Below are 27,972 nucleotides of genomic sequence, written 5' to 3'. Positions count from 1 at the left end.
TAGGTTTCTAACTACCAAAAGTACCGACAGCCTTTGTCGCCAAGTACCACCAGCTAAAAAAGGACGAGTCCTTTTCATCCCTACTTTAGTATATCTTTTAGTGTGGAGTAAAAGAAACATTTCTTCTGCTTTTTCTATGGGATCTGTTTAATATAATCTGTTTCTGCATCCATTCATCATCGGGGTCATAAGAGGTACGGTAAGTTAAATCACATCAGTTTCTAGCTTCTACATCCGCTCATTCCATCCTAAGATCAAACAGGTATTCAACAAACATATTGCTTGCACTATGCTGGCTCATTACTTGAAAATGGCCGTCTTGGCCATTGCGATTCAGTCTATGCTTAGCGTCGCAGAACCTAACGCCTTACAACTGTATCAGAGGGAACCTTCTCAGAGCGACGTAAAATATGCCAACATGGTCTACTTTGTCAACTGGTATGGCAGCCCCAATTTCCATGCAATTGAAGCCTTGGCAAGCCTGCCGCAGCCATGACCGGATCAGATTGAACGAGACGAGATACTGATCGTAAACGTATCTTAGGGGGATATATGAGCGAGATTTCCAACCACAGGATCTCCCCGCCTCCAGCATAACACATGTGCTATACGCTTTTATGAATGTGCAGGAGGACGGCACTGTGTACGTTCGCTCGGAAGAAAATAGCAATATCGGAAGCTTCGATCCTAACGCTTCTTAGATTCACGGGCGATGCATACGCAGATTTGGAAAAACATTACGAAGGGGATTGTAAGTTTTTTCACACCTACAGCAAACTTGACTTCTACCGTCATCCACCATCTCTGGCGCTTGCGGTTTGCAAATGCATCTTGCATGGCAAACGCAGAACCCATCAATCCTCCCTAGCTATTCCAGCCCGTTTCCCAGTATAACTTGCCAAAGCTCAAACTTGGATCAACTCGTTTGCTAACAGAGGACCTATCCCCTCTCTCTAGCTTGGCTCGAAAGCGATAAAGATAATGCGTTTGGATGCGTTAAGCAGCTCTTTCTCCTGAAAAAGGCGCACCGCAACCTCAAGGTCCTGCTATCCATCGGCGGCTGGACTTGGTCTACAAATTTCGCCACTACTGCAGCTAGTGCCGCCGGTCGATCTACCTTTGCCAAGTCGGCAGTCACTCTTCTGAAAGACTGGGGCTTTGACGGTATCGATATCGACTGGGAGTACCCAGCTAGTGACGAAGATGCAGCCAATATGGTACTCCTCCTTCAGGCGGTTCGGAACGAGCTCGATGCCTACGCTTCTAAGCACGCACCAGGATATCACTTTCAGCTTACCATCGCCGCTCCAGCGGGTTCGAGTCATTATAACAAGCTACGCCTCGCAGATCTTGGCCGTATAGTCGATTACATCAATCTTATGGCTTACGACTATGCCGGATCCTGGAGCTCTGTAGCTGGTCACAGCGCTAATCTCTATGCAAACACAGATATTCCCCAGTCTACTCCATTCAATACTGATGATGCCGTCAAAGCCTACCTTGATGCCGGGGTACCTTCTCACAAACTCATCCTCGGCATGCCTGCGTATGGAAGATCCTTCATCGGTGCATCGGGTATGGGGGAACCGCACTCAGGCGTAGGCCTTCCCAACAAGGCGCTAGGTAGCTGGGAGGCTGGTGTCTGGGACTACAAAGCTTTATCCAAACAAGGTCTCGAAATAATGTACGATGGGAAGGCGCAAGCATACTACGGCAAGTATCAATCTGGCGGAGGCATCTGCTCGTACGATACTCCAGAAACTATCCAGAAAAAGGTGTCCTACTTGAAGCAGCGAGGCCTGGGAGGGGCTATGTTTTGGGAAGCATCAGGAGATGGGAGAGGACAAGAATCATTGGTGGGAACGAGCTTCAGATCTTTGGGAAATTTCGATCAAACAGAAAACTTGCTTGTTTATCCTGATTCAAGATACAAAAACATTGCTTCCGGCATGGAAGCGGGGGTATGATCTAGGGGGTAGTTGAGCGGCGGAATATATATATGGCTTAATGTGCAAAAGCTGCGACTTGATATCGAGTAATCTACATTGAGTGGGCTTCGAATGATGGAGACCCGTGCGTTTCGTTCCAATCCTGATCATCTTGCGTGGTACCTAGGGCTTGAAAGAGATTCACAACTTTCAAGCTACCGTGTTGGCTGAGCTGCAAATGGGGACAAGCTAAGGATTGTTGGCGGAATTTGGCTTTGTCGTCGGCAAATGTACCTCTTCTCAATGATTGACTCTTACATTAGGTACGAGACATTATCACTTTTTGACAAGCGATCCCATCTAATTACCATGGTTTGGTAATTGGTAGAAAAATGAATGGCAGCTGCAGTACGACACATAGAATTAGCACACGTTCACCGATCTAGATGTTCGTGGATGGGGTAAGAAATAAACTTAAAGTCCGTCCAAGTGAATTTCATATGCAACCTTCAGTTTAGGGTACATACTCAATTGATAAGCGAATATAGCCTCGAGTTGATGTAGCGAAATTGGTAGGATAATTGTAGTGTATGAACTGAAGCAGAAGAATCTCATTTAATCAAGTTTTTGGGGGGAAAAGAATAATTAGAGGTATTTCATCCTACGAGCCAATCGCAGTTTCGAGGACGATAATTCAAAGTGTATGGTGAAAAGCTTTAAATAACTAGATAAGTACATAAGTTTCCTCTAATACTATCGAGAAAACTACAAAGGGGCCCAGTTCAGCACCAGGCGAAATGATGGGCATACCAGACATTTATTATTCAACCTGCAACCGGGAAGACGAGATGGTTGTACGTCCAAATGAGTCAGCCTCAAGTCAACATAGAATGTCATTTGGTGCAGCGCTGCGGCCAGCAGTACTATTAGGTAGCCATGCTGCTCTAAACCTCGCAGCTCGTCTACATGAACCAGCAATTCTCACACATCAACTTAATTTCTGGAGCCTGCTCCACACTCAAATGGACCAGTCCCCTTCGCGACGAACAGTCCGGTAGAATGACTCGTTTATAATAGCCAATACGCATGCCTACAAAGATCCTTACGTATATAGCAGTGCTCCTATGATTTGTGCTGTACCACCATCTCTAGCCACGCTAGTATCTGCTCATTGACCTTGGTAGGCGATTCCCATAGTACCCAGTGAGACGCATCCACCTCTCTGCGAGTCAGGTTTTCAAAGTATTGATCAATGCCTTCGGACATGCTTGACGGTAACACTTCGTCCCGGGTGACAGCTAGGAACAATGCCGGCATTGGGAATTTGAGGGGCTTCAGTAAGAGCCGTAACTCGTCGAGGTAGTTGTGAGCCCGTGTGCGATACCAGCGGAGTGGTCCTTCAAGTTTAGCCTGTCCTTGTAGAGAATATCTAGAGACGTAATAATCCATCTCAACGTTCGACAGCAACTGGGATTGGTTCAATTTGGGTAGATTGTGAAACAGGATGCCTTCTGCTGCATGGAAGCCAACTTCATTTTCTGGACTCTTCGCGCCAAACATTGCATTAAGAAATTGCCGGATCTTTGTTTCATCCGTTATCTCCTTATCAATCAGCGCGCCTTGGAACTGCAGCTGATACCTCAAGCTCTTCATACCCTCGCGTTGCGTGACGTCATCGAGCGAACGATAGATGCGCGAGGGCGGGATGAACGGAGTGCCGACGCTAAAAATACCCTGGACCAGGTCGGGAAACCACAGAGCCATGCGCCAAACCACCGCGCCGCCCCAGTCGTGTCCGCCGAGGATGATTTTTTTTATCTTTGGCGACAAGATTTGCCAGGTCTCTGATGTCCTCGGCGATGCTCCTCAAGGCGTACGAGCTTGGCTGACTAGGGGCGCTGGTAAGGCCGAAACCAAGCATGTCTGGCGCGATGATCTGATATCCATGAGATTGCAGACAAGGGATCTGATACCGCCAGCCGAAGGCCAAATCAGGAAATCCATGCAGAAGGACAATTGTCGCGAGGGGTTCATTATCCGGGTCGGCTTTCATGTAATGGTAAGTTTTGTGGCGGATTGTTGCTGTGTGCCATGTCACTCTAGAATCCTCGATCCCAAGCTCGTCGACCATATTTTCAAGTCGGGTATTTGAAATGGCTGGATGAATCCGTAGAGAATGGGCTACAAGGACCAGCTATAACGTTGGCATTGAATATGCTCGGGTTGTAAGCCGATGCTTTAGAAACAGCCTTGCATCAATGCTGTCACTAGCAAAGCCCTCAATTTCGTCTCTTATAAGGTTTAGATCTAATCATATGAAGAAGGAATACGAGGCACGTCACGAAAGCGAAGAGGTGAAATCGACGGAGAGATGTATTCGGCCGTATTAGGCTGGAAGGTCATCAGAGGTCGCATTCGGACTATATTGTCACCATCAAAAAGTCGGAGAATACACTTGCAAGTTATAGTATGTCATATGCTATTAATCTCAAGTAAAGAACTTATCTTGCCCGACTCAACGGCCATTTCTGTCTTGTTTTCCCTTGATAGTCTTTCCATACCTCGCCTAACGACTTGGTTTGGCCGACAGAGCACTACAGAAGTCACTAATGCTTACATTCATTTTCTTGTTTTTGTCCTCCGCTCTTTAAACCCCTGCTTCACCACACGTTGTTGAAACTGGATTCAAATTACCCAAAGTCCATATTCAACCTTGCTGTGTGTCAACAGACGTGGAACTAGTCCCCTCATCGATACTGTACAGACAGGCAGACAGGCAGACATATGCGGCAACGACTGAGATAGAGGTCTATGGCAATGGTGCTAACGATGATGAGTCTTGAGGTAGTCGGTCACCATGTTTGTTGCTATGCAGAAGAAAAGGAGAAGACGCAGATAGCCAGGCTGCTGGATACGGGCTTCCCCGGCAGAAATCCGCCAGATGGCTAATCTTGAAACTTAACGTCATGCAACTCATTTTGGATTCGACTCGCCCCAGGACAAGCTCAAAAGACTACCAACCTCTTCTGGTGCGAGCGATGTCCTGGTGCACCTATACTAAGTCATGGATCGCACGGGCTTAACGTCGATTGAGAAACAAACACTGAAAGAACACGCCGATAGGATGATGGCTCAATGGGTCGCGCTCAGGGAGAATTTGAAGGTATGTACAATTCCAGGCAATGCTGGAGTACTGTGTAGTATGGCATCCAAACTTCAGAGCAACTCACAACCGTACGCTTTTAGGAAGCCGATAGGTCGACTGTATCTAAGTTTTGCTTATATCTTCAGATCTTGGCGCTAAGTCTATATCCTGATTACAATGCAAAAGAAGCTAGAGAGCTATTGGCACGAGATGAGATATCCATGCTGCGAACATTCTTTGAGAAAGATGACGGGCCGGATCCGGAATCAGTCGATCACGCGCAAGCCGACCACATAATAGCACTTGCGCATGGCTTATTTGAAGCGTCTGGAGGCCAAGAAAGTGCCTTTTGGGATCAGTTCAACAACCAGTACTCATCTTTTAAGAATCAGAGCATATGTGGTTTCATGGTTGACGCTACGGGTATGAATTCCCTTGAAGAGGCCCATGCTGAACAGCTTTACCATGCGATATTGAAATCCAAGCTACTTCCGCCAAATGTAACCTTCAGCTTTACTATGTTTTCAGAAATTGTTCAGAATTGCCAGAATGTTATCAACCCAGAATGGCATCAGAGAGCTTTCAAGCGATCGAGCTGCGGGAAAGAGCCATGAATGTGCAGTTAAGGCTTGGTCCAAAATTCATCACCAAGCAAAGTGCGGCCGGAAATGATGTTTATGGGAAGCCAGGCCTATTATGGCATATTAGCCAATGGAAATAAAGCTAGGGAAGTAGAAGACCCCACTCTTGCAATGACCTTGAGAAGGGCTTGTAATGTGTGCATTGTATGTACATACAAATAACCCCGAGAAGCCATTCAGGAGCTATCAGCCAACATACAAATGTACTAGCGATATTACAGCACGGTGGCCTTTCTTTGCAAGACTTCCATGCACTCGTGAATGGCACTAGAACTACGATATATTGTTTCCCATGTTACAAATCCCTAGCGCACTTCGTTAAGACAGTCTTGTGTAGCTATGATGGTTGTCTCACTCAGCTTCTCCATCATCGTTGTCTGCACGTGCCTGTCCAAACTGATTCACCTATATACATATGTTGGAACTGTGCCGCACGTTGCCCTCATACTCTTCCTGCCATCGGTTCTCGTTCCAGACATATTGGTTATATGTCTGTCACGACTATTCCTGTCCCGGAAAAGGACCACCATCACTTACATAAGCCGTTTGTTAGGCTGCACTTTCTCGTATGTGGTAAACGTCTATAATTGCCTGTAATTGAATGCTTATGAACTATCAGGCTCATCCTGCTCGTCGCAACAGCTTTCCATGCAACATTCTATTACGAGACTGGCACCGAGGTTACGTGGACAAATGCACAGAGATATGTTCGCGATAAGGATGGCATCAGACTTTTGCTCAGTGGATCCAATTCCGCTATCGTCTGTGTAGTTCTCATTTTAGGTATCTCGTGGTTTTCCCAGACGTATCTGTACCAGTACGCTGGCAGGTCTCTGAGCATGCTTACGGCACCATTGTTTCGAGGTAAATATCCATGACTCCACATAGTCTCCCGCAAAAGCTAACTTATAGTTCTGAAAGCACCACAGCTCTGGAACATGTGCAAATGCAGTCGTGGTTGTCGCAGTGTCGAGGACGCGTATGACTATCAGAGCTTCATCAATTCCCAAACCGGTAACAGCCATGGAAAGGTCTATCTTGACCTACCGCCCCAGGCCAATACCGGGAGCTCGCGCAGATACCCCAAGATTCTGGCCCTGACCATATTCCTCTACTTAGCCTTGACAGCCAGTCTCCGCCCATCCTCACCATATTCTCAAATGTCGGCGAGCCTACCCATCACGATGCTGCAGATGATCGGCTCGCACAGTGACGGCCAGGCCAATCGCTATACTTTGAACAGGAATCCCTGGCCCTTTCCGCAACTTATCCATACGACAAACTGGGAAAAGCCCAAAGGGTACTTCAAAGGATGGGCACCAGGTGATAACAGCATTCTGGCCCAGTTGTATCGAGACCGTCTACCGACTTGGTTACCGGAGGCACCTCCTGCTGGTTTTTGCAAATGGCTATCGTCAAATCATTCGAACCAAGTGGATAGAGAGGTAGGGGATGGTGGTGGCACTGGTCGTATCTGCCACGAAACAAAGGTCGATGGTACGTTTTACAATCCAGTGAACGACCCACTTCGGATCACCAATCAGGATGAAGAAATCTTGGACATCCTTAGTGATTCATTTAGGAATGGGACAGTCAAGATCAAGCACATTGCTCTCATCATGCTCGAAAGCACTAGAGAGGAGCTCTTTCCCCTACAACAGGGGTCAGACATTCACAACATCATCCTGGATTCTTATAAGGGACGAAAAGACGGAGATGGTGTCAATGCGCTTTTATCCCAACTAACTCCAGTGGCGGAGAAGATCACTGGAAAAGCGGGCTGCTGGAAAAGAACAAATGGTTCGGATCTCGCCAAGGTACCAATACCAGAGTGGAATGACACAACGCAGGATGGTTACGGTGGCATCAACGTCATAGGTGGTTTCACTGCCGCTTCTCTTTCGTTCAAGAGCTTGGCTGCGACTCACTGTGGAGTCTGGCCTATGCCTGTCGACAGCTTTCAAGAATCTGAAGCGCAGAGTTACCAACCTTGCATCTCACAAATCCTACATCTCTTCAATCAGAATAAGGGGGCTAAGACGGCTTCGAACGACTTCCTGGAGCAGAAATGGCTCACAGCCTTCTTTCAATCTATAACAGACAAGTATGATCGCCAGGACATATTCAACAATGAGATGGGTTTCGAAGAGATCGTAGCTAAGGATGTCTTGGAACAACGGGCTAAGACACGGTCCGATTTGGAAGTAATCAACTATTTTGGATACCCTGAAACAACTTTAAAGACACACGTACGAGAGCTGATTGAGAAAGTGCAACGGGAGAAGAAGAGAATGTTCTTTTCCCATTTCACTAGCACAACCCATCACCCTTGGGGACTACCTCGTGATTCCAAAAAGATCGAGTATGTGAATACACAAGGAAAGATGGGATGGCATAGAGACTTCAACAGCTACTTGAATACTGTGAGGTTCCAGGATGCATGGCTCGGTGAGCTTCTGCAGTTATTCGAACAACACGGTATTGCCAACGAAACTCTCGTGGTCCTTGTCGGAGACCATGGGCAGGCATTCAAAGAGGATATCACCACCAGGACCGGAACCTACAAGAATGGCCATGTCAGCAACTTTCGTGTGCCCATCACGTTCAGGCATCCTCATATCCCTCGCGTGCAGTACGAAGCGAATACAACTTCAATCTCCATTCTTCCCACGATCTTGGACTTGCTCATTAACACCGGCTCGCTTAACCGTAAGGACATGACCATAGCATCTGATCTCCTTCACGATTATGAAGGACAATCGCTCATCCGGCCATATAAGAGCTCTCGGAACGGCCGTCGTGCATGGAACTTTGGCGTCATCAACAGCGGGGCGAGTATGCTCTCAGTGACGTCCGCAGATGCGCCCTGGAGGCTTGTCATACCTCTTGACGGTGCATCTCAGTGGAGATTCACCGACTTGAAGAACGACCCGCTCGAGCTTGAGCCTCTTGAGAAATGGTCAATGGAACAATTAGTTGGTGATGTGAGGAATCTCTATGGCGAGGAAGCGTCGCAATGGGTTGTACAAGCTGATGCTGTGGCTCAGTGGTGGGCTTGGGAACGTAAAAGGCTCTGGGGATACAAGTCTACGAAATAGACCAGAGCAACCAGTCCACGGTGGCTCTTCGAAGTTAATGCTTGTAGCGCAGTGGATTTTTTATTATCAAGCACAAAATGTTGCATTTGACGTGGCCGTCGATGCTACGAGGAACTGTTCAAGACATTCTGTTGTTGCATACATTTGTAGTGTTACAGATGGGTATATTGTGGTTACCCGGCCACATCTAAACCATAGTTAAAACGCCACTCGGCGATCCTAAAGCTTTCTTCAGGCAAGGGCCAAGCACCAAGAGAGTCAAGTAAGATGGAAAGCATCCGGATACGTTTTGAGAGTTTGACTGCACACTTGAGAGAAGGAGAGCATTGCAAGGACGAGTAGTCAGCAGTTTTTATTACATTACTGGGCCTGGGGGAATTGAAGAGATGGCATGACAAGGTATTGACATCCACACAGCCGGCTCAGAGGCGTGTTACGTTAAAGATCGCTAGTTGTACGTTTAAAATTAGGAGAGTAAAAGGGATTTAAAGTCCTCGTTGGATGATGAATGTACGGAGTACTGAAGCATTAAATCGATGCTACTGTGGCTTGTTGTGGCTGAGATGATTCCGTATTGGGATCGGCTAGACTGAGGGAAGTATTTCTCTTGTTGTAGGTTAAAACCTCAGTTCTCAATAAGCTCTCTTTTTTTCTAGCCTTCCTTCTTCTTTTTCTTCTTCGATGAGTTCTGCCCCACAAGTACTCCGGCAGTAGAACGTTTTGGACGGACCATTTGTATGAAAGGGATAGACTGAAATAGCTATGTTATAGAGCACCTACAAATAATGCCTAGGGTACGTAGCTTACAAGGTCCCATTCCGGACGCAAAGCAGGGGCTTGTTGCGTACCATGCGAATTTGTTCAGAGAAGTCTAACCGGCCCAAAGATTCCACCTAGCAAGCTGGTAGTTAACCTGTTTTATTACGATCTCTGCCTGTCATGTCTTGTCTAGATTATTTTCACTGAGTTATGCCATATTTCTGTCTAAACCCTTTCCCCGTGGCCTTGTCCCCGCTATAGCTGGAAACAACTTCCAAGAAACGAAATGGCACTTCTTACCTTACCGCCAGAACTTTACTTCATAATTGCTACTTTCCTCGAGCCAAAAGAACTTGCCACTTTGCTTCGTACTAGCAAGCAAATCTACCCCATCATTGACGACATCTTATATTACCGCGATACGAAAAGCGACAGCCCAGCTGCCCTACTCTGGGCTATAAAGAAAGGAAGGTTAAATACGGTCAGGAAAGCCATCGGCGCTCACAAATGGCAATGTATTGCCCATGACATAGAGTGCGAATGCACAATCCGATCGACATTAAACGAAGCCCTTTGCCTAGCATCATCTGGAGGGCATATACATATCGTTCAGTTTCTTCTCGTCGAAGGCGCCGATGCTGGTGCACAAAGAGGAGGGCGCGCAACAGCCCTACATCTAGCATCATTACATCGTCATGAAAAGATTATCCAGATCCTACGCGCTGCTACTAGTTGAAATATAGTGACTAACTTGAAGCCTTTCCTGAGTTCTAACGTCGTCTAGTTGGAAACTTTTGCCAGTCTGTCGACGATTTTTTGTGAGGGCGACTGCTGCTTCAACATTTTGCAGTGAGGTCAAATAGCTGTTGGTCAAGCGGGATACTCCACTTATTCGAGAAGACCTAGTCTGAGCAAGCTCGCCGCTGGAAAAGTCTCATACGTTCCGATATATCCTAAACCAATAGGATCAAAGCAAGGACACCAGGAATAGATTGACTTCAGGCTCTCGGAAGGATATTCGTCATAGCAAGTCTTACAGAAGATATGTTTTTGGCAACGTCTCCAGATGATATCGGCAACCTCAAGGATTGCCTCTGCACAGGAGGAGCATAGTTGTGCTGAGGAGGGTAACGTTCTCATGTAGTCAGATACCGCAACGCACTGAAATAATATTTCTGGAGTTGAGGTCTCGTTGCCCTTTTGCAAATCTGCAATCATCAAGGCTATTGTATTATATTCTTGCTTGGAACTTTCCTTGAACCGTAGGAATGCCTCTAGGCTATACTCCTCAGGCTAGGTAATCGAGGCCCAGAAAAGACATGCTTTGGGGTGCTTTCTGTAAATCTAGTCACGAGATTCAAAGTAGGTTGTTAGTACTTTCTTTTGTCGTATGTTTCATGCAATATGGCCCTCGTCTTCCGCCTTTGACGGAGGGCATGGGTTACATGTCCACTCGAACAGTGACCAATCTTCTGAATGCCTACTCATGGCGCGACAACGTAAGTTGACGGCTCTTGGCCTGCTATGATTTCAAGATATCGATAGGGAGTTAAGCCAAACTCTATGTCCTTGAAAATAGTATGCGGGCCCAGAAGAGTCCAAAAGGGAAGAACATATTCCATTACATGGGGTTTCTCGCTACACCTCCTCTCGCGCAGCTGCGTCGTTAAGTAGACATTGACCATAGGCCTGGACTTGTGGCCATATGGTGCTAACATGCCTAGACTTGCTTGGGACGTTATTGGTTTGAGCAGAATTCAACAAGCTGCCAGCTTTTGACCTGTTTCTAAGAACTATTCTCTACCGCCCGGAGGAAGAGAATGCCTGACTGAGAACTGCTTTGGCCTGTTTTTACTGTATGAGGTTTTTATTCTTATGTTTGGTCTTGTACATCGTAAAAACTACAGTGGCCACCGCTGTGGCCTGTGCTCCTACCCTCACTAATCACTTTACTTAGGGTATATGGCATGGTATGGTATGGACACCAGGGTTCGCTACTATTACTGACCGTTCTCAGACTAAGAGCCTAATATGACGTTTGAAAGTATATATACATCAAGTGGTTGGCAAATTGACCATCCCACAGGTCGATCATGGCTAAGCCTCAAGGCCACTCAGCACACCATCCCATAAAGAGCAGTAGCTCTAGTGCGCCCGAAGGCTCTTTATCCAAAGGCGCAAAAGTTGCGATCATTATTGCTGCAGTGCTTGTTGGTCTGCTGATAATCACATTTTGTTATTATGCGATACAAGGTTAGTTATTCGTTCACTAAAGAGAATCTTATTATTCCGATATACATGAAACTTACTGGAATTTTGTGTAGAACGACGTCGCGCACGGAATGAACAAGATATCTTCGGTTGGAACAGAGTAACGCGTAAGACATTGAGTGCTGCCGTTCACCTCTGGATCTTTCTCCCGGTCAGCCGCGTGCTGAAACGACGTAGTGTGCTCCAGGTTGATCATGAAGATAAGTTAGCCGCTAGAACGGTGAACCATTGCCAGTTAGGGACTTAATGAGGAGGATTCTGAAGATAGTGCCAAAAATTCTCTTGCCTAGATTAATCAAGCAGCTTTAGACACCTAAAATAGGCCCGTGACCCCTGAGATCGCAAGTAGCTACAACCCAAAACCGTGCGTCTTTGGTAACAGATGTAACGAAGGTCAACTCTCTGAATTCTTTCTGATGGCAGTTATGAAGGCTCATTAGCCTCAAGAATGGCCAATTTGACTGTCTGAGTCCTAGAGAGATCCTGACCCTGTACAAATATACCGGTATCCTAACACAATTCAATTTACACACTTCCAGGCCGTTAGGCCCTTCGGGGATGGAGAATCGGGTCTTGGAAGATCAACCCAATAGAGATTAGCTACACCTCAGCTGCGCCGAGGGGGTCAAAGCTGCCCTTTGCGGGTTGCGAGCGCACTGCTTCCTGCGAGCAGCTGCACCAAAGGACGCCATTGGCCTCACGGCTGATCATCATGATCCACGCGGGCGGAGGCAATGTTGCTAAGAACAACATAGGAGCTTGATAAGTATAAAAACTCGCTTGAGCTCAATGGTAATGAATGAAGACCAACGAGTGCATCATCATCCTTGACGTACGCTGCTACCTATTTCCAAAATTCAATTCCAGCCCGAAAAAATCTTTTGCAACGTGACATCGGAGAGCCACACCAACGAGCTACGCCGCCCCCATCCCTTGTCGGATTGAGGTATTTGGACCTTCCTGGATGTGATGAACGGAAATAGGGTCCCCTAGTTATTCTGTAGCTTTCTCGAGCGCCGAGATAGCGACGGTCTAAAACCGGATGGATTTCCCCAAATCTTGCGTCTGAAGTGCTTCTTGACTCAAGGCAGAATGGGTCCTTTGTGGCTAGACGAAAGAGTCAGAACCAGGCCCTTTTGACTTATTCGTGTTTGGTATTCAATGTATGACCTCGATACGTAATAATTTGGAAAATGAATCACGTCGTCGCATCATTGAATTCTGGAGTAACACCAATGTAAGCACCTGGCTCTTTGATTTTATATGCTTGCAACAGCTGCTTAGGGGGCTGGAAGGTCCCAGTGTTAGTAAGGGGCATTATGGGTAGTTGACTATTAGAGATGCCTGGGAATGCCCCATAAGTACTTAGAACATTATTGACCGAGCTCCGAGGCTGCTTACGGTTTAGCCGGTCATCATGGTACGTAGCAGACATATCATTCCATTGAAAAGGCAACGTCCTGCAGAACCAATTCAATTGCAGAGACAGATATGAACCCATGATTCTTGCTTTTGTTGCTCTGTTGTAATCATAAAGACATTGCTACAAGGGTCTGACCATGCCAGAACTGTGCGCCTGTCTCACAGTAACCAGGGACTGCAGACTAGTATTCCCCACTTGGCGTAATTTTGTCACGCCAATGATTACCTCAGGAATCAATTTCGAGGCGCAAAGCGCCTGCCGGATTTTCAAGTGGCCGAGCAGCGTCCCCTGGAACAAGCGTCGGAATTGTTTGCAGCAACCAATAAATTCTCATATCTTCCCATGCTTTGATTCACCACTTGCCCCCTCAAACACTCGCACCTTGTTACGGCGTCTGAGCCTTTCGCCACGACGCGATCGGGTGTGACGCGAAGCCCACTGAACAACAAGTAATTGCTGAATTGCAGCATAGAACATCACGAACCAGGCTCAACAAACAACCCAGGCCAGCTGGAGACTTCAACTAAGCCAAGTCTCTCAACCACGATGGCAATTACCAGAAGCTCTGGGAACCCCTCATCTAGATCGTCTTTGACGAAGGTCGAGCTTTACCATACTCACAATGGCCCGTCCGCCAATTCGTTCAGTTCCATCTCCACCGAGCTGAGACAACAGCAACAATGTTATCCCAAGGGACGCAGAAGATCCGAACGAATAGTAGCCCTCACATCCGCAAGAGCCAGACCTACTCGATCGTCTGGGAAGCTACCGGCCATACCGACAAACTCTGTTGTTGATCCGAGCCAAGCCAAATCACGTCGCGTCCAAAAATCCGATCTTTCCCAGCGCCACAAGCCATCATGCAAGCCCAGCTCTAAATACCGGACCCAACACTACACGATGGTTCTCAATAGCTTGAACATAGTACTCATACGATATGCCAACATAATTCTTGACAAATGGGAGATTTTGGATGTCCTCGGTAGACATTCGTCGTACGAAAGTCAGCACAGAGCTGATCTTGCGACCGCAGCCACTCAGACTTTCAACTATTTTACTAAGCATTTTGGAAACATGGTGGCAAATGATAGGCCAAAGCTCTACGAACACGCAATTATCCAGCGGCTAAATGAGATTGTACTTAGTAGAACAGGAGGGAAGGAGGTTACTGGGATGCGCGCTGGTATGATGGTTCGCTACGCTGAGTACTGAATCACGTAGTCTGATGAATTTATGTATTAAATGCGATCCGTGTATTGTCGGATAACCAGTTGGCAGTGGTCCATTGCCCATTTTGCCTCCCGAGGGCCATCTCTTACCGCCACAAGACTAGAGCCAGCCTTGAGTTCTGTCTGTGCCGAGCCCAGAAACTTTTGCCTTCTGTAATACCGGGAACATCTATTTGACGTAGCTTATAAGTTAAGTTTAAGAGCGTTCCTTTGACAGCGGTTGAACACTCGAACCAGAGGTCGGGTATCCGCCAAGTTTTCTTTTCCAACCACGAAAAGAAAATAAAGCAGCGGGCGGAAGACACAAAAGCATACAGTGAGCGGAAAAGTTGACGTAGGAGACAGCACTAAGAAGAGGATGTCCAAAAGTCCACCTCCACATGTACACCTAAAGTAGTGCGGGTATTCACCAAGTAGAACGCTGGATGGGCTGCCACACTTATTACAGACTGACACTTATTCTCCCCACTAGATATTCGATGCCACATGGGCTCTGCGGCTAAGGCAAATACATTAAGGTGAGGAACTTAAAAATTCTTCATGTTGCCGGCGCAGGGCGGGAATGTTACAGAGCTTTCGAGCAGAAATGATTTGAAAATCATAGTGCTAGGTAAACCAGCGGCCGTTAATAGGCCATAGTCATGAGTCCCTAACAGTTCTCCTCTCACCACCTGCTTGTATAAGTATACGTGCATTCCGCTCTAAATCGATGAACATAGCAACCCAAGTCGGTCATACATTGATCGTGCCCCGTCTCGTGTTCCAGTTCAAATTTTTAGCCGTTGTTACTCTGCTATGCGTATCATCTTCCTATTAGTTGTTCTGCTAAAAACGTCGTTGGTAACTGCATCCAGCACTGTTCCATCCCCACATAGACGTTTTTTCACGCCAGAAGGGTTCATCAAGGTTGACCCAGGAGGACTCGAGGACGTTGAAGTCACCACCGACAATCTGCTCTCTGAAACGCTCTCCACGACTACGCGTCTTTTTCTAACAGGTCGTGGCTTAGACGCGGGTCCTTTACCGATAAAACTGGTTAATAATTTCAATAAAAGCAGTGTAAAAGCCTATATAACCGGTTTGGACGCCGGCGGCAAGGTATTTTTCGCTCTCGACAATGGCAAGCTTATTTATCCTGACGCTAGAGGGTCTCGCCTACCTGTCAAAGTCACAAATGATGTCGCCATATCCCTACCTTCGAAGGGTGAATCGCTGAGTATTACACTCCCTTCCTTTATTCGTTCTGGCCGCATCTACTTTTCGAATCGAATGGTGATCTGCAATTTTTCGTCGTCGATATAGGTGATGGTAACAGCTTAGTTCAGCCTTCAGTCACAAACCTCCGAGATCCCAACGCAAACGTGAGCTGGGGTTTCGTAGAATTTACTTGCATCAGAAATCTTCTCTACGCCAACATAAGCTATGTGGATTTTGTGGGTCTAGTTCTTGGTATGACGCTTGTTGCAAAAGATGGGAGTACCCAAACCACAGCAGGACTCGAAGCAGATGCTGTTATCAAGATCTGTGACGATCTAATTAAACAGAGAAAGCTAGACAATCATAAGTGGACCTCGCTATGTATTGCAGACACGGCTGGAAGGCCGATCCGAGTGTTATCTCCCGGTAATCAGTATGATGTCAATCCCGGAATATTTGGAAGTTATTGGAAGCACTATGTTGACCATGTTTGGGAGAGATACACCACTCGGGATCTCGTAATAGACACGCAATCTACAGCGGGCATGATCAAATGCAGGGTTGTACGTCACAAACTGAAATGTGACGGACACGAGCGCGGACTCCCTAAACCTGACGATAAAGACATTTGGGGCTGCAACAGTGGACCTTTTGCTATCTCAGAGAACGATAGTCTAAGTCATACTACTATTGTTCCACGTTTGTGTGCTGGTCTTGTACGATCTACTTTGTTACTCGATAGCGGGTTTATGGAGCCGAGCTTGGGTCAAACATCCTACTACACGGTAAATCCTACTAATCACTATAGCAGGATAGTCCATTCATATGAGATTGATGGCAGAGGTTACGCATTCCCTTACGATGATGTTAATCCTAACAATAACGAGGACGCATCTGGCGTGGTGAGTTCTGACAACATCCATCTACTGACCATTCATGCTGGCGGACCGCTTTCAAACTACTCGTCACATCAATAAATGAGTCTTTGGCATTTGTCGCTTGGTTCTGAAATATATTCCTGTTAGTTCATTTATAGCAGTTAGACTTACATGAGTATAAAACATTCAAAAATAAACTTGTTTAGGGGGGCTGAGATTTGCAATTAGAGATCTTTGATTGGATGGAGAGGATGTGATATGGAATTTTTATGACACTGGCAGTCCTTTGGGTTGTCTTGCTGGCGCGTGCACATCCGTGGTGGGGGCTACGCGTTAGTTTACAATAGCAGGTACTTAGGCTTACAGCGAACCAAGCTGGCATTTGATAGTAGATTTTCATCTGTGACTATCTAGTGTAGGTTAGTGTCCCGGCGCGATCTGGATTTCTGCCTCGATATTAGGCGGCCACATGAGGTTCATGTAATATATCAATTAATTCAACTTGCGAGACGCATGATTGTTTGGTTGGTGGTGCTGGATTGATTGAGTTGGTATATCATGAGCGTTGCCATGAGGCACGTATTCATGAGTGGGTGTTGTGTTGATTGAAAGCTAAGTAATTAAGATTTTTCAAATTGAGCTAACGTGATTGACACCAACCTTCCTCCTTGTGGGTCGGATAAATCCTGATCCGTCAACCCGGATAGCCGCCAAATTTGGCTTATCCATTGAGGTGGGTCTCGGGTGGATACCGAAATTACGAAACTGAAGCAGGCGGCTGCCTCAGTATCACTGCCTCGCTCTAGTAACTTCTGACCTGTACCGTCTCCATTACCTTACCTACTGGGCATTTAGCAAAAGAAAAAGAAAAAAAAGAGAGAGACTTCTTATCAAAGCCATCAACAACTCGACATCAAAGATATCACAACTCATAATGTCAGATCCTCTCAGCGTCACCGCCATCCTCGATGGCATGGCAGACGCTCTCCCTGCACATCCCCCCAGTGATGACTCATCGGATCTCGCATCGCCCTATGAAGTCATCGCTCTCCTTATCTATGCCTACTTGGTCGCCCTTGGCTTCAAGCTTCAAGGCTTCGACAAGGACAAGAAACTGCGTAAGTATCCCTTCCATGCCCATCATGTCTTAGCTGACACCAAAGCAGCAGCTGAATGCGAATCGCTGGCTCCTCGCCTACCGCCACAATGGAACTCAGGCTTCGGTTCTTGCAGCATTTTATACTCGCATAAACAGTCGGCCATGGCTTTCAGCATCCGTGTCAATCCCATAGGTCAAAGGATCGAGATTCAGGGACAAGCGGTTGGAGATAACAACATTTGTCGTTTTGAGCGACCTATTGGCGAAGTCGTGAAATCTGAGAAACTCCTTGTTCATTTTACGATCAAGGACCATGAGGAAAATCGAAGTAATATTGCTGAAAAGCTTCAGGGTGTCTTTACCTCTAAGCAAGCCATCGCTGGCATGTTTCCCCTTCTCCATGCTTTCTTCTAATACCTTATGCTAATCACCCTTGACAGATATGCTTCATGATCTTAAAGTCAACATTATCCAGAAATTAATTCCCAACCTTCAAAGCGAAGGCAGTGTCGAGACCGTTGAAGAAGCCAATGCACGCTTCGGGCACCGCGCCCAAGAAGTCGCTGGGCCCAAACCAGCCTTTCCGTCGTTATCCCATGCCAAACCTCGATTTGCTTCCGCCTCCTGAGATTCCGCCTCCCGAGATGGCCCGTCCTCGACCTCAACCAGTGGGAGACTTTACCCCTCCAGGCTTTGAGGATGAGTACGAAGTGAACCGGCCTCCACGAAGCGGCCTTCAAATGCCTGGTAGATCGCCTTACAATATCGGCCACGATGATTTGAATCCGCCCGGTCTGGGCACCCATGATCCTCTTCGCGGTTCGTTCACCGGTGGAGTGTTACCTCGACCCGGCGGTGGCTCGGGTATGCATCCCACCTTTGATGACCCATTGTTTGGAGGTCAAGGAGGCGATGGATCATCCGGCTTCGACCCTCAGGCACCACCTGGAGCGCGATGGGATCTTACTGGCCCTGGCGGCGGAAGAGGAAACAATCCATTTGGCGGAGACATCATTTAAGTGTAGTGGTATATCCCTCAGCGAGCTTCCTGATATGAACAAGAAGGAGGTGCACATCGAGTTTACTGAGCCACAGATACTGGTCATCCTTGGAAAGTCCGAGCGAAGCTATACCTCAGGGAACCATTCTGCAGGTCTTATTGAAGGCCCATCGATGCATGGAGCTATTAAAGATGATGGCGATGACCACAACAAATCGCAGCCTCAACGGCCAGAAAAGAGCGACAAACATGACGATAAGACGAAGTATTGGTTTGCTGAGCGCAGCGTCCGCGAGTTCTCCCGCACCTTTAGCTTCCTGTCCTATGTGGACCAGGATAGTGTCAGCGTTAGCTTTCAGGCCAGGTTCCTGAGTATCATTGTTCCTAAGATCAGAAGCATGAGTCCCGTTGCGTCCATGTTGACTGCACGAATGTACGACGGCAATAAATACGGCGTCGTGGTTGAGCCTTCACCGATTGCATCTTAAGCTATCATTCTCACCTTTCTTGGAGGTTTCTTTTGGATATTTGCGACATGATTCAGTCCCCATTTTCCATGATTTACTTAAAATGCATGCTCTCTGCAACTTTCATAGTAAAATCTACAAGATAGTCTTGTTCAAAACCGGCTCCAGTCCTTTCAAGAATGTCTTGTGCGATCCTTCGACTGATTGAGTGCTTTTTACTGTCCGAGTAGTGCTGTGGTGATCTTGCCAGATGATGATGTTGTGGTTGTAGAATTGTAAGGAAGTTGTGAAACGCTTGGCAAAGTTAGCCGGGGCTGATCATGCTATATGCGTAGCATAGTAATAAGACTACCGTATGTTGTTGTCTCACGAGTTACCTCGCTGCAAGGCCTGCCCCTTGAGGCGCCTTTCGACCGTCAGAGTCTCTATAACCACACGCCCACGGAAGGTTTATACGCCTGCGTTTACTGCGTACTGCGTTTGTGGCTAACTATAAGGTAGGGATGAAGATGCGCCTTGCCGACCAACAACGCCGTCAGGCTCAACAGCTGACCAATCCGCCGTATCCACCACGCTATATTGACTAAACGAGATGTTGCTATAAGCTACAGGGAAAGGGGAGGTTTGATAGACGGTATATAGTTAGATTGGGTCTCTCAGGAAGCGTGAGAGGGAACAAACTCCCTTACTGCAGGTTTGGAGCGGCTTAACAGCTGGTTACCTGCCACAAGAGAAGGGGGTTCTAAAGGGTTCCTCCCAGGACACTTGAATTGCAGATAACGTCATGCGATATTTACCCTGAGGGCTGGATATTCAGCCGTTAAGTCTCTTGCCTTGGCAACTTAACGGTTGTTCGAAGTATTTTATTGCTAATCTTAGTTTTTATGTTGTGAGTCGCGATTTAAGTGAGACATATGGAAATGCATTACTCGGATCTGCTATCTCTATTCTTTTCCTTATCCCTTGTTTCAGCGGAGAATGGGCATCTCAGCTATTGAATTTGAAACCGAAACGGGAGACTGCGCGTGAATAGAGAGTATTCAATACTAGCAATCAAGATCATAACAGAATAACATAAAATAACCTTATATTGACATACCATGTTTCAGCTGCTGAGGATATGATTGCTAAAATCATACAGAGTCAAGGGAGAGTTGCATAGAAAAGAGTCAGGCGAGAAGCATATGGAATCAGATTCACAACCCCAAAGTATGGTCCACGTTTCATATCCAGTCGCACGAATCTAGTGGTAATATGTGACAGTTCCCCTACTTGTAGTAAATTTTCAGGTGGCCTGACTACGCAAGAAAGTCCTCAAAGTAAGGATGGTTGCAGGCCTGTTTAGCCGAAATGCGTCTAGCCGGATTGTAGATCAGCGTCATATCGAGAAGTTCGAGGCCTGCTTTGTTGAGGTTATTGCAGAGGGCCTGGTCGTAGTTACGTTGCCACTTAGGAAATGAGGACTTGAAATCCCGGTACGAGGTAACTCCAGGCCATACGTCTTCCGTAGGAGTGCCCAATTTGCTAGAGCATCAAATTCAGACCTCTCACCCACAGCATATGCGAGGGCTATAAACTTACCGGAAGATTTTAAAGATCTCATCAATCTCAGAGTCACCAGGAAACAGCGGCTTTCGAGTGCACATCTCTGCAAATATACAGCCGACAGACCACATATCAACACCCGTCGAGTATTGTTTTTCGCCCAGTAGAAGTTCAGGTGCTCGGTACCAGAGCGTCACGACATCGTGAGTATATGGGCGCAGAGGCACACCAAACGCTCGTGCCAGCCCAAAATCGGCTAACTTGAGATTTCCTTCCTTGTCGATGAGGAGATTAGCGGGCTTCAGATCTCGGTGCAAGATACGGTGGGAGTGACAGTATTTAACGCCAGCACAAAGTTGGTACATGAATTTTCTGACCACCGTGTCGTTCATGCCTAATTGCATGAGATATGCCGATGATCCCTCCGGAAGCACCTTGCCTCGTCCACCGTCACTGGCCGGTAAGGTCTCCATGTACCTTTTCAGGTCGATATCAAGGAATTCGAAAACGAGGTAAAGCTTGTGGTAATCGGCGTGAACGATGTTCAGAAGACGCAAGATGTTAGGGTGCTGCAATTCCTTGAGGAGAGAAATCTCCCGGATGGAAGTGCTCGGTACACCCTCGCCCTCGGCTTCGAGACGGATTTTTTTCAATGCGACAATTCGTCCCCCATTGGCAAGATCACGAGCCTTGTAAATAGCACCGCAGGCACCTGGTAGATTTAATTAGTCCGGCAATTAAGTAGGAATATATTAGAAAATACGATGGCTGCATAAATGGTGGCCAGGGCCGCAGCGCTAGGGGTCAGTCGTACCTTGGCCAATCTTCTCTAACTTCTGGTAATTATCCATACTGCGCGGGCTTGTGGGCGAGAGTGTTGAGATCAGGGGGAATAATTGTATGAATGAGATTGCGAACTGTATCACTGTATAAGAGGATCAGCTTTTGGAGGCTACTGAAAACGATTTTATCGCACGTCATTATTCCCTATCAGGTTGTAAGGTAGGATTTGATTAGCCAAGGGAAGGCTCTGGAGAGGAAATGGAGACGAGGAGGATAAATGATAGGGAAAAACGGAGAGAATGAGAGATGAGAGATGAGAGGTTTTTGCTGGTCAATAAACGGTTGCTGCCATTTGCGGGGCCGGTGATGGCTGCGGGCCATGACCTCAAGGTTTCAGAGTTCGGTGGAAGTTGGGTGCTGTCTCGATGTGGTTTGCAAATAGTTTGTTTACCAAGTCCCGCATTGACAAGAAGCTCGCTGACTGTCGCGTATCAAGCCCTGGCCCCACTAATGCAGCTGCCGGCAGGGCAGCTGCTACTGCCCAGAACAGGTAACGCTTTTATTTGTGTATAAATAGCTGCACGACTTGGTGCATCTTGTCATTGAGTTCTTGCTCCTCAGATAATTCTCATCAATTTACCGATACCCTCTCAGATCCCTGTGGAGCCAATTGTCTGACACTGAGCGAGTGAAGTTGGTACGCAATGCAGACCGGGTCTCTATAACAGTTTTTGTCGAGTGGCAGCTAAGGAGATCGTCGAAATCGTTGTCGTTAGTTATCTGAATCGATCCTCGATGCTATCTGTCGTGATGTCCTCGATTGTAAGTCTAAAAAATCGTTTGTTAATATCGGATCCAGACCATCACTCACTTAGGTCTACTGTACTTGTTGGGCAAAAAAGGTGGGTGGGCAGGAAAGGAGTGTCTACGACATGAACGAACCATTATGTAACGGTAGAGAACTCAGTCCCGGCAATGTCGTACCTCTATGCGTTCTCGTGCCGGTGGTATGATGCACCCAGCGCGGAGGTTAATTCAAGTTCAAGCCAATTTTCATGAGAATCGAATTACGGCGCTTCTAGCCCGTAACTTGAATTGAATTGATGAAATGGTAAGTCAATATGACGTAAGGATGAACGAATGAATTTATTCCGCCTGGGACGACTAAAGTCTTAGGGCCAAACACGCTAGGCTATTTCTAGTCCTAAGCATTTCTGCTGGCGTCTCCCGGAAGCCCCAGGCTCTGAGCTGCTGGTTTGGTCTCGCCTCGCTTGACCTTATGTGACAGGCCTGCTCGAATGCCAGTAACTCCAAGGGTCCTATCCTTAGCAGCTAGAGCTTAGTCTGCTAAATTGAGGCTCTTTGGTGTTGGTATCGTCAGATTTGGCCGCGAAATATGGTTGAACAGTGAGTCATCCATTTTGGTTTGCATCGAGTCTCTTCGTGTCCAGGGAGTAAGTCAAGGTGCCCATCTAGGGCCATCCGATGCTGCCTTTCCCCCACAAAGAACGAGAAGTTTCCCATTATTTTTTGTCCGAGTTGTCCCATGCCATCTCGCTGCGCGTCACATTGCGTACACCGGAATAGAAAGAGTCCCATCATTTCGGCTGTTTGTCCACAGTTACACATCTCCGATTCTGCTGCTCTAATCCTGTCCAGGTAGTTATTTATTCTAGGCATCTCCGTGCGAAGCTAGGAGAGTATGTGTTTGCTTGATAACACTTTATTGATTTGCCCAGCGCTCATCATATGTCAACTCAATCAATCAATCACCCCAATCAAATCAATCAAATCGTCAAATTCTTCCTTCCAATCCAATCAAATCGCACATTTCTAAATTTGAAATAATTGACATATTACATATGCATCATGTGATCGTCTAATCTCGAGGCAAATCCAGATCTTCCCGAGCCATTACCCTACACTAGATAGTCGCAGATGGAAGTCTACTCGCAAATAGTGGGTGGATTAGCGGCAAAGCTAAGTATCTGCGATCGTGATCTAACACATGACCCCACCGCGCGTATGCAATGTGGAACACGTTTTCCAACAATGTCGCGCCATTAAAATAATCCCTTCTACACGTGGTTTTTATTCCATTTCACCAGTAGGATGTCGAACTCGCCACTCTCCCCGTCGCCAGCTGGCTTTCCGCCAACAACATTGACACCTTGCCCTGTACCTCCTTCTTCCGTCTTCTCACGATTGTCTCAGCCTAAAACGGTCGCCAAGTAGTTGGAAAAAGCAGCCGTTGGAGCTTTACCTCCTAAACCGACCATTGAGAATCTGCCCAAGATTACTTGGAAGAACCGTCGCTTCGTCCAGGAGGATTTGTTAGCTCGAAAAGGTGCAAAGGGCAGGAAGAGCTGGATTAGGTCGCACGGGACCTTCCTAGTCGGGCTGAACTATCATGATCTACCGATAGGTCACGTCTGGTGCTGCAATCGATGTGATATGAGAGGCGCAGCGGAGTTCTTTTCGGTGCAAGCCACGTCTTCCGCAGCGGACCATCTTCGAAAGTCTGTGCTTATCCCGTTCAATCTCATTGACAAGATATCCAGCAGCTGACAGACCTGTGTAGAGCTCACCGGTTCACACCAGCTAGCCAGTCTAGCGAGTCAAGTCCTGGTGATGAAGGTGTCATTGATATTTATTCTGGTGCAACACCGAAAAGGCGCCTGCTTGAACAGAGCGCCATACCAAGGGCGAAAATAAAAGCCATCCAAGAACTAAGCGTTGGGTTCGTCATTGATAGCGATGTGCCATTCACCATCTTCGAGCACAGCTTTCTTCGGAAGATCTTCAACCATTTCGACAAGTGGTTTAGTACTCCAGATGGCGTGGAGTGGTAGTTCTGTCACTAGAGAGATACATCAACTCTTTGAAGCAAAGCGGGATACCATCAAAGCAGAGCTCCGCAACGCTTTGACAGCGGTGCACATTAGCTTCGACCTCCGGACGTCACCGAATCGCTTTGCAACCATGGCTGTATTTGCGCACTTTATAGATCAACTGGGTCATCAGCAATCCCGTCTGCTGGCTCTGCGTCGTCAATTTGGTGCTCATAGCGGCGAGAACCTCGCCGGTTCTCTGATCGACATCGTCCACGAATGGGAGATTGAGGGGCGCGTTGGCTGTGCCATCTCTGATAACATGACGGCAAATGATACTTGCCTGTACTATATGTACCAGCGGCTTGATCCATCGATGAGACCGGTTGATATCAAATCCCGCCGATGCGATGCTATGGGCACACGCTCAATCTCGTCGCGCGTGCCTTCTGTTTGGCAAAGACGCCGAGTCATTCGAGCTGGAGTCTGACATCAACGGCATGCGCGGTCTTGTTGAGCAGGACCTGGATCATTGGCGCACGAAGGGACCCATTGGGAAGCTTCGCAACATTGTCAAGTTTATCCGTTCATCGCCGCAGCGGAGCGAACAGACAGCCATGGATGCCTATGGGAGGTATTGATAGGAATGGAATATCTGTTGGAGCATTTTGAGGACTGGAAGGTCTTCTATAGTGAGGTTACGGAGGAGACGATGGGAGAAACTCAAGTGGATGCTGCGGAGCGGATTGCAATGACATCAGCAAATTTCCGAGAGTCCAACGGTCGGCCAAGCCGCGTTCGCCGTCTCCCTGCCCGCTTTGAGGAGGATGAGGTTTACGTGCTACCACAGCGGAGTCAACCCCCGAGATTCGTAGAATCTGCCTTACCGCTGCATTCTCGGGCTGATTATTCTACGGCGGAGAAACGATCAGCGTCCGAGACGTCGCAAAAGAGCACATTACCAGCGGACCATCGAGCCTATATCCGGGCATCAATCAACAACGGGTGGAAGAAGCTGAATGAGTATTATGAAAAGCTCGGACAATCTCCCTTGTTTGCGGCAGCAATCATTCTTCACCCGAGGTTCGGGATCAGCTGGTTAGAGGCGACTTGGGTGTCTGAGGAGCAACTCGCTTGGGTTCGTGATGCCAAGGCTGGAATCAAGGATTACTTCACCCGTTGGTACGGCGCGAACCAAGGACTGTGCGAGGAAACAACGAAGTACGACGCAGCGCCAAGGACGATAGGTCAAGAGGATGATCAGTACACTCAGTGTATTAATAGCAAGACAAAGAAAGCGTTTGCGACGGGTGGCAGTGTCAGCGAGCTCGAAAAGTATCTCCGTCTCGAGCCACAGGATACGCAGGATGCTATTGAATGGTGGAGAGACTACAGGGCCTCGTTTCCTTCACTGAGCAGCTTTGCCCTGGATGTCTTTGCTATTCCAGCGATGGCGAGCGATTGTGAGAGACAATTCAGCCTAGCGAAGCTGACGTTGATGTCAGAGGCTCTCGATGGGCGCAGATACATTGGAACATTTCAATGCCTGAAGAACTGGGTCAGGCAGGGCGGAGTAAGGTTAGGTAGTTGGGTGGGTAGCTGAGTGTTGGTGTACATGAGGGGATGACTTCGGGTAGGGGTCTCCACTCACGGAATTGAAAAGGGTATCAATCAAATCAAACAAATCAACTTTGAGCTCAAGGGCTGTCAATCAAATCAACTTCGGGGCCAAAGTTGATTTGATTGACATATGATGAGCGCTGGTGGTGGTGTCGCATTGAACAACGACGGCAGTTTCCACGCCTTAGCTGTATGGCCATCGATATACTCTCGATAAGCCCTCAGTCGGCAGGGCCAGAAAGGACCTTCTCAGGCGCTCGTAGGACCGCATCATGGGACCGGCTCTCGATGGCGTGCGAGCGGCTGCAGGAAGTTGAGTGTCTTGGCAATTGGATGCGGAATGGGCATATTGTGGGGACTCGGCTCGGTGGACTGGGGCTAGCATGTGATCCGGACATTGGTACTGATGATCTCTATATAGAAATGAGTGATGTTGAATAGCGTGGCGATTCTCTGCACTTCAATACCATAGATTCTTATCACCAACTTCCTATTTTGGGAAACTGGCGATGTGACATGATCATTATACGTGAGTTGACTGATGAGTTTGAGTTAAAATTATGAGCGAATTATGGCTAGGCCGTATGTAACTCATATGAGTGAGTTAGAAGAGACGAAACTCATGAGTTAACTCAACGCCCAGGTATGCCTCAGACCCCTGGAAAAGGCTCATTAGGGCCCCTGATAGAGTCCACTGCTGCACATAACGTACGCTCTGGTGCTTTGCTTATACTTGAAATGATATTGCTTTCGAGTCAAGCTTTCTTCTGAAATCCACCTCGAAGTTGACGCCTGAGTTATCATCCCAATATTCCTGACCATTTACGATGTATCGCACATAAAAGAACAAAGGGCTCGAATCAAGCTCATCCGCATCAAAGAGGCTAATGCCAACAACAAACTTAACGTAATTTTGCACACTCCTAGAACTTGACGCGCGATAATACTTCGCTGGGGTTTCGGAGACCGTCTTCCAATAACCTCACGTAAAACGGCAAATGATGAATTTTCCAAAGGCCAAGTCAGCTACCACGATACGGACATACTATGTCCCGACATAGAGAGTCGTGCGACGACTAGAAAAAATAGAATTTTTGGACTCTGACATCCATCGGCTTTCGGGTCGAATCATCATCGCGGAAGTTAGGTGTAAAGATTTCCCATTGAGGCGACAAGGCTACTTTCTGGTTGGCTATCTGTTCATCCGAGAGTGGATTCCTGCTCACAAATCATGGACTTGCGCCTAATGTCAGTGGTTTGTCGGCGTTTGAAAAGTAGCGTACATGCTCCAAGTTGGGGTCAAAATGAACAGTCTTGAACGAAGGCCGCTTTTTCGCGCTGCGACGATCACCAAATAAATGCATAGCCGGACGTGACTGCTGCTGTATCTTTTCTCCCCCTCTTTGGGCGGAACCGACATCGGTTGTAACAATCGCAGCGTAACTGAGCGTTGTCGCAGAGGAAGCACAGCTCAGTCCTCCAGTATGTTGTTGATTCAATGTGACCCTTTCGTTTGCAGTACAATTGGGATTCCCATGTTGAGGGTCGCCCTGAGGCTTCTTTTTCGAAGTGGGTTGTGATGGCAGGGTATTCAATCGCAAAATCCGCCTGGCGCATTCTTTCAAGTCTGTGAAAGTCTTGAAATTCTTGCCGAAAGGTTGGAAGATACCATTATCTTTGGAGGTATGTAAGGTTGAATCTCCTTCAGTAATCGAACAGATGGAAGTCACACCACGATATTGCTGGGTTGGACTACGCGATCGCAGTGGCATTGCCGGGGCACTTATGACGTCTGATCTTGCCTCCATGTGTCTGCGTGCGAGCGGTGGTCAAGTGTAGACGGAATGCAAGCAGAAACAGCAGGAAAATAATTGGATACTGGTTGAGAGCTCGCGCTTTAGTCGTCCTTTTTCGTATGTAACCTGGGAGAAATAGATGTTGAAGAGCTGTATCTTACGTGTGGTATGATATATGAGGCACGACTGCGATGCGTGGTTCCACAGGACAACAAAACAAGAAGCTGGCGTTGAGAAAAGCATCGTGGCAGGTGGAGGTTTA

The 27,972-nt window shown here is 47.4% G+C and overlaps 12 protein-coding genes across 12 annotated transcripts; 9 read left to right on the top strand and 3 right to left on the bottom strand.

Annotated features, from left to right (window-relative positions):
- Window positions 1–310: 310 nt before the first annotated feature.
- FOXG_06883 (uncharacterized protein) lies at window positions 311–1,967 on the top strand (the record flags this gene model as incomplete). Its single annotated transcript, XM_018385516.1, has 4 exons — window positions 311–438; window positions 545–643; window positions 702–751; window positions 958–1,967. 4 exons carry the CDS (start codon window positions 311–313, stop codon window positions 1,965–1,967), a joined length of 1,287 nt encoding a protein of 428 aa, XP_018242926.1.
- A 1,083-nt stretch (window positions 1,968–3,050) lies between these two features.
- FOXG_19442 (uncharacterized protein) lies at window positions 3,051–4,059 on the bottom strand (the record flags this gene model as incomplete). Its single annotated transcript, XM_018399656.1, has 2 exons — window positions 3,051–3,772; window positions 3,819–4,059. 2 exons carry the CDS (start codon window positions 4,057–4,059, stop codon window positions 3,051–3,053), a joined length of 963 nt encoding a protein of 320 aa, XP_018242925.1.
- A 933-nt stretch (window positions 4,060–4,992) lies between these two features.
- On the top strand, window positions 4,993–5,687 carry FOXG_19441 (uncharacterized protein; the record flags this gene model as incomplete). Its single annotated transcript, XM_018399655.1, has 2 exons — window positions 4,993–5,091; window positions 5,220–5,687. The coding sequence occupies 2 exons, from the start codon at window positions 4,993–4,995 to the stop codon at window positions 5,685–5,687; spliced, it is 567 nt and encodes a 188-aa protein (XP_018242924.1).
- Window positions 5,688–6,056: 369 nt separating this feature from the next.
- Window positions 6,057–8,812, top strand: FOXG_06881 (uncharacterized protein; the record flags this gene model as incomplete). The annotated part of the gene is made up of 3 exons (XM_018385515.1): window positions 6,057–6,280; window positions 6,334–6,578; window positions 6,636–8,812. 3 exons carry the CDS (start codon window positions 6,057–6,059, stop codon window positions 8,810–8,812), a joined length of 2,646 nt encoding a protein of 881 aa, XP_018242923.1.
- Window positions 8,813–9,857: 1,045 nt separating this feature from the next.
- On the top strand, window positions 9,858–10,307 carry FOXG_19440 (uncharacterized protein; the record flags this gene model as incomplete). The annotated part of the gene is made up of 1 exon (XM_018399654.1): window positions 9,858–10,307. The coding sequence occupies one exon, from the start codon at window positions 9,858–9,860 to the stop codon at window positions 10,305–10,307; it is 450 nt and encodes a 149-aa protein (XP_018242922.1).
- Window positions 10,308–12,442: 2,135 nt separating this feature from the next.
- FOXG_19439 (uncharacterized protein) lies at window positions 12,443–12,556 on the bottom strand (the record flags this gene model as incomplete). Its single annotated transcript, XM_018399653.1, has 1 exon — window positions 12,443–12,556. One exon carries the CDS (start codon window positions 12,554–12,556, stop codon window positions 12,443–12,445), a length of 114 nt encoding a protein of 37 aa, XP_018242921.1.
- Window positions 12,557–13,811: 1,255 nt separating this feature from the next.
- FOXG_06880 (uncharacterized protein) lies at window positions 13,812–14,477 on the top strand (the record flags this gene model as incomplete). The annotated part of the gene is made up of 1 exon (XM_018385514.1): window positions 13,812–14,477. One exon carries the CDS (start codon window positions 13,812–13,814, stop codon window positions 14,475–14,477), a length of 666 nt encoding a protein of 221 aa, XP_018242920.1.
- Window positions 14,478–15,289: 812 nt separating this feature from the next.
- Window positions 15,290–16,668, top strand: FOXG_19438 (uncharacterized protein; the record flags this gene model as incomplete). Its single annotated transcript, XM_018399652.1, has 2 exons — window positions 15,290–15,766; window positions 15,820–16,668. 2 exons carry the CDS (start codon window positions 15,290–15,292, stop codon window positions 16,666–16,668), a joined length of 1,326 nt encoding a protein of 441 aa, XP_018242919.1.
- An 835-nt stretch (window positions 16,669–17,503) lies between these two features.
- Window positions 17,504–18,082, top strand: FOXG_06879 (uncharacterized protein; the record flags this gene model as incomplete). The annotated part of the gene is made up of 2 exons (XM_018385513.1): window positions 17,504–17,687; window positions 17,736–18,082. 2 exons carry the CDS (start codon window positions 17,504–17,506, stop codon window positions 18,080–18,082), a joined length of 531 nt encoding a protein of 176 aa, XP_018242918.1.
- A 116-nt stretch (window positions 18,083–18,198) lies between these two features.
- On the top strand, window positions 18,199–18,687 carry FOXG_19437 (uncharacterized protein; the record flags this gene model as incomplete). The annotated part of the gene is made up of 1 exon (XM_018399651.1): window positions 18,199–18,687. One exon carries the CDS (start codon window positions 18,199–18,201, stop codon window positions 18,685–18,687), a length of 489 nt encoding a protein of 162 aa, XP_018242917.1.
- A 34-nt stretch (window positions 18,688–18,721) lies between these two features.
- On the top strand, window positions 18,722–19,156 carry FOXG_06878 (uncharacterized protein; the record flags this gene model as incomplete). The annotated part of the gene is made up of 1 exon (XM_018385512.1): window positions 18,722–19,156. The coding sequence occupies one exon, from the start codon at window positions 18,722–18,724 to the stop codon at window positions 19,154–19,156; it is 435 nt and encodes a 144-aa protein (XP_018242916.1).
- A 1,277-nt stretch (window positions 19,157–20,433) lies between these two features.
- FOXG_06877 (CMGC/CDK/CDC2 protein kinase) lies at window positions 20,434–21,531 on the bottom strand (the record flags this gene model as incomplete). Its single annotated transcript, XM_018385511.1, has 3 exons — window positions 20,434–20,659; window positions 20,717–21,392; window positions 21,495–21,531. The coding sequence occupies 3 exons, from the start codon at window positions 21,529–21,531 to the stop codon at window positions 20,434–20,436; spliced, it is 939 nt and encodes a 312-aa protein (XP_018242915.1).
- Between the last annotated feature and the right edge of the window lie 6,441 nt (window positions 21,532–27,972).

This window comes from Fusarium oxysporum, chromosome 3, assembly GCF_000149955.1.
Source record: "Fusarium oxysporum f. sp. lycopersici 4287 chromosome 3, whole genome shotgun sequence".
In the NCBI taxonomy this organism is placed as follows: domain Eukaryota; kingdom Fungi; phylum Ascomycota; class Sordariomycetes; order Hypocreales; family Nectriaceae; genus Fusarium; species Fusarium oxysporum.
This window is presented reverse-complemented; position numbering and strand designations above follow the sequence as displayed.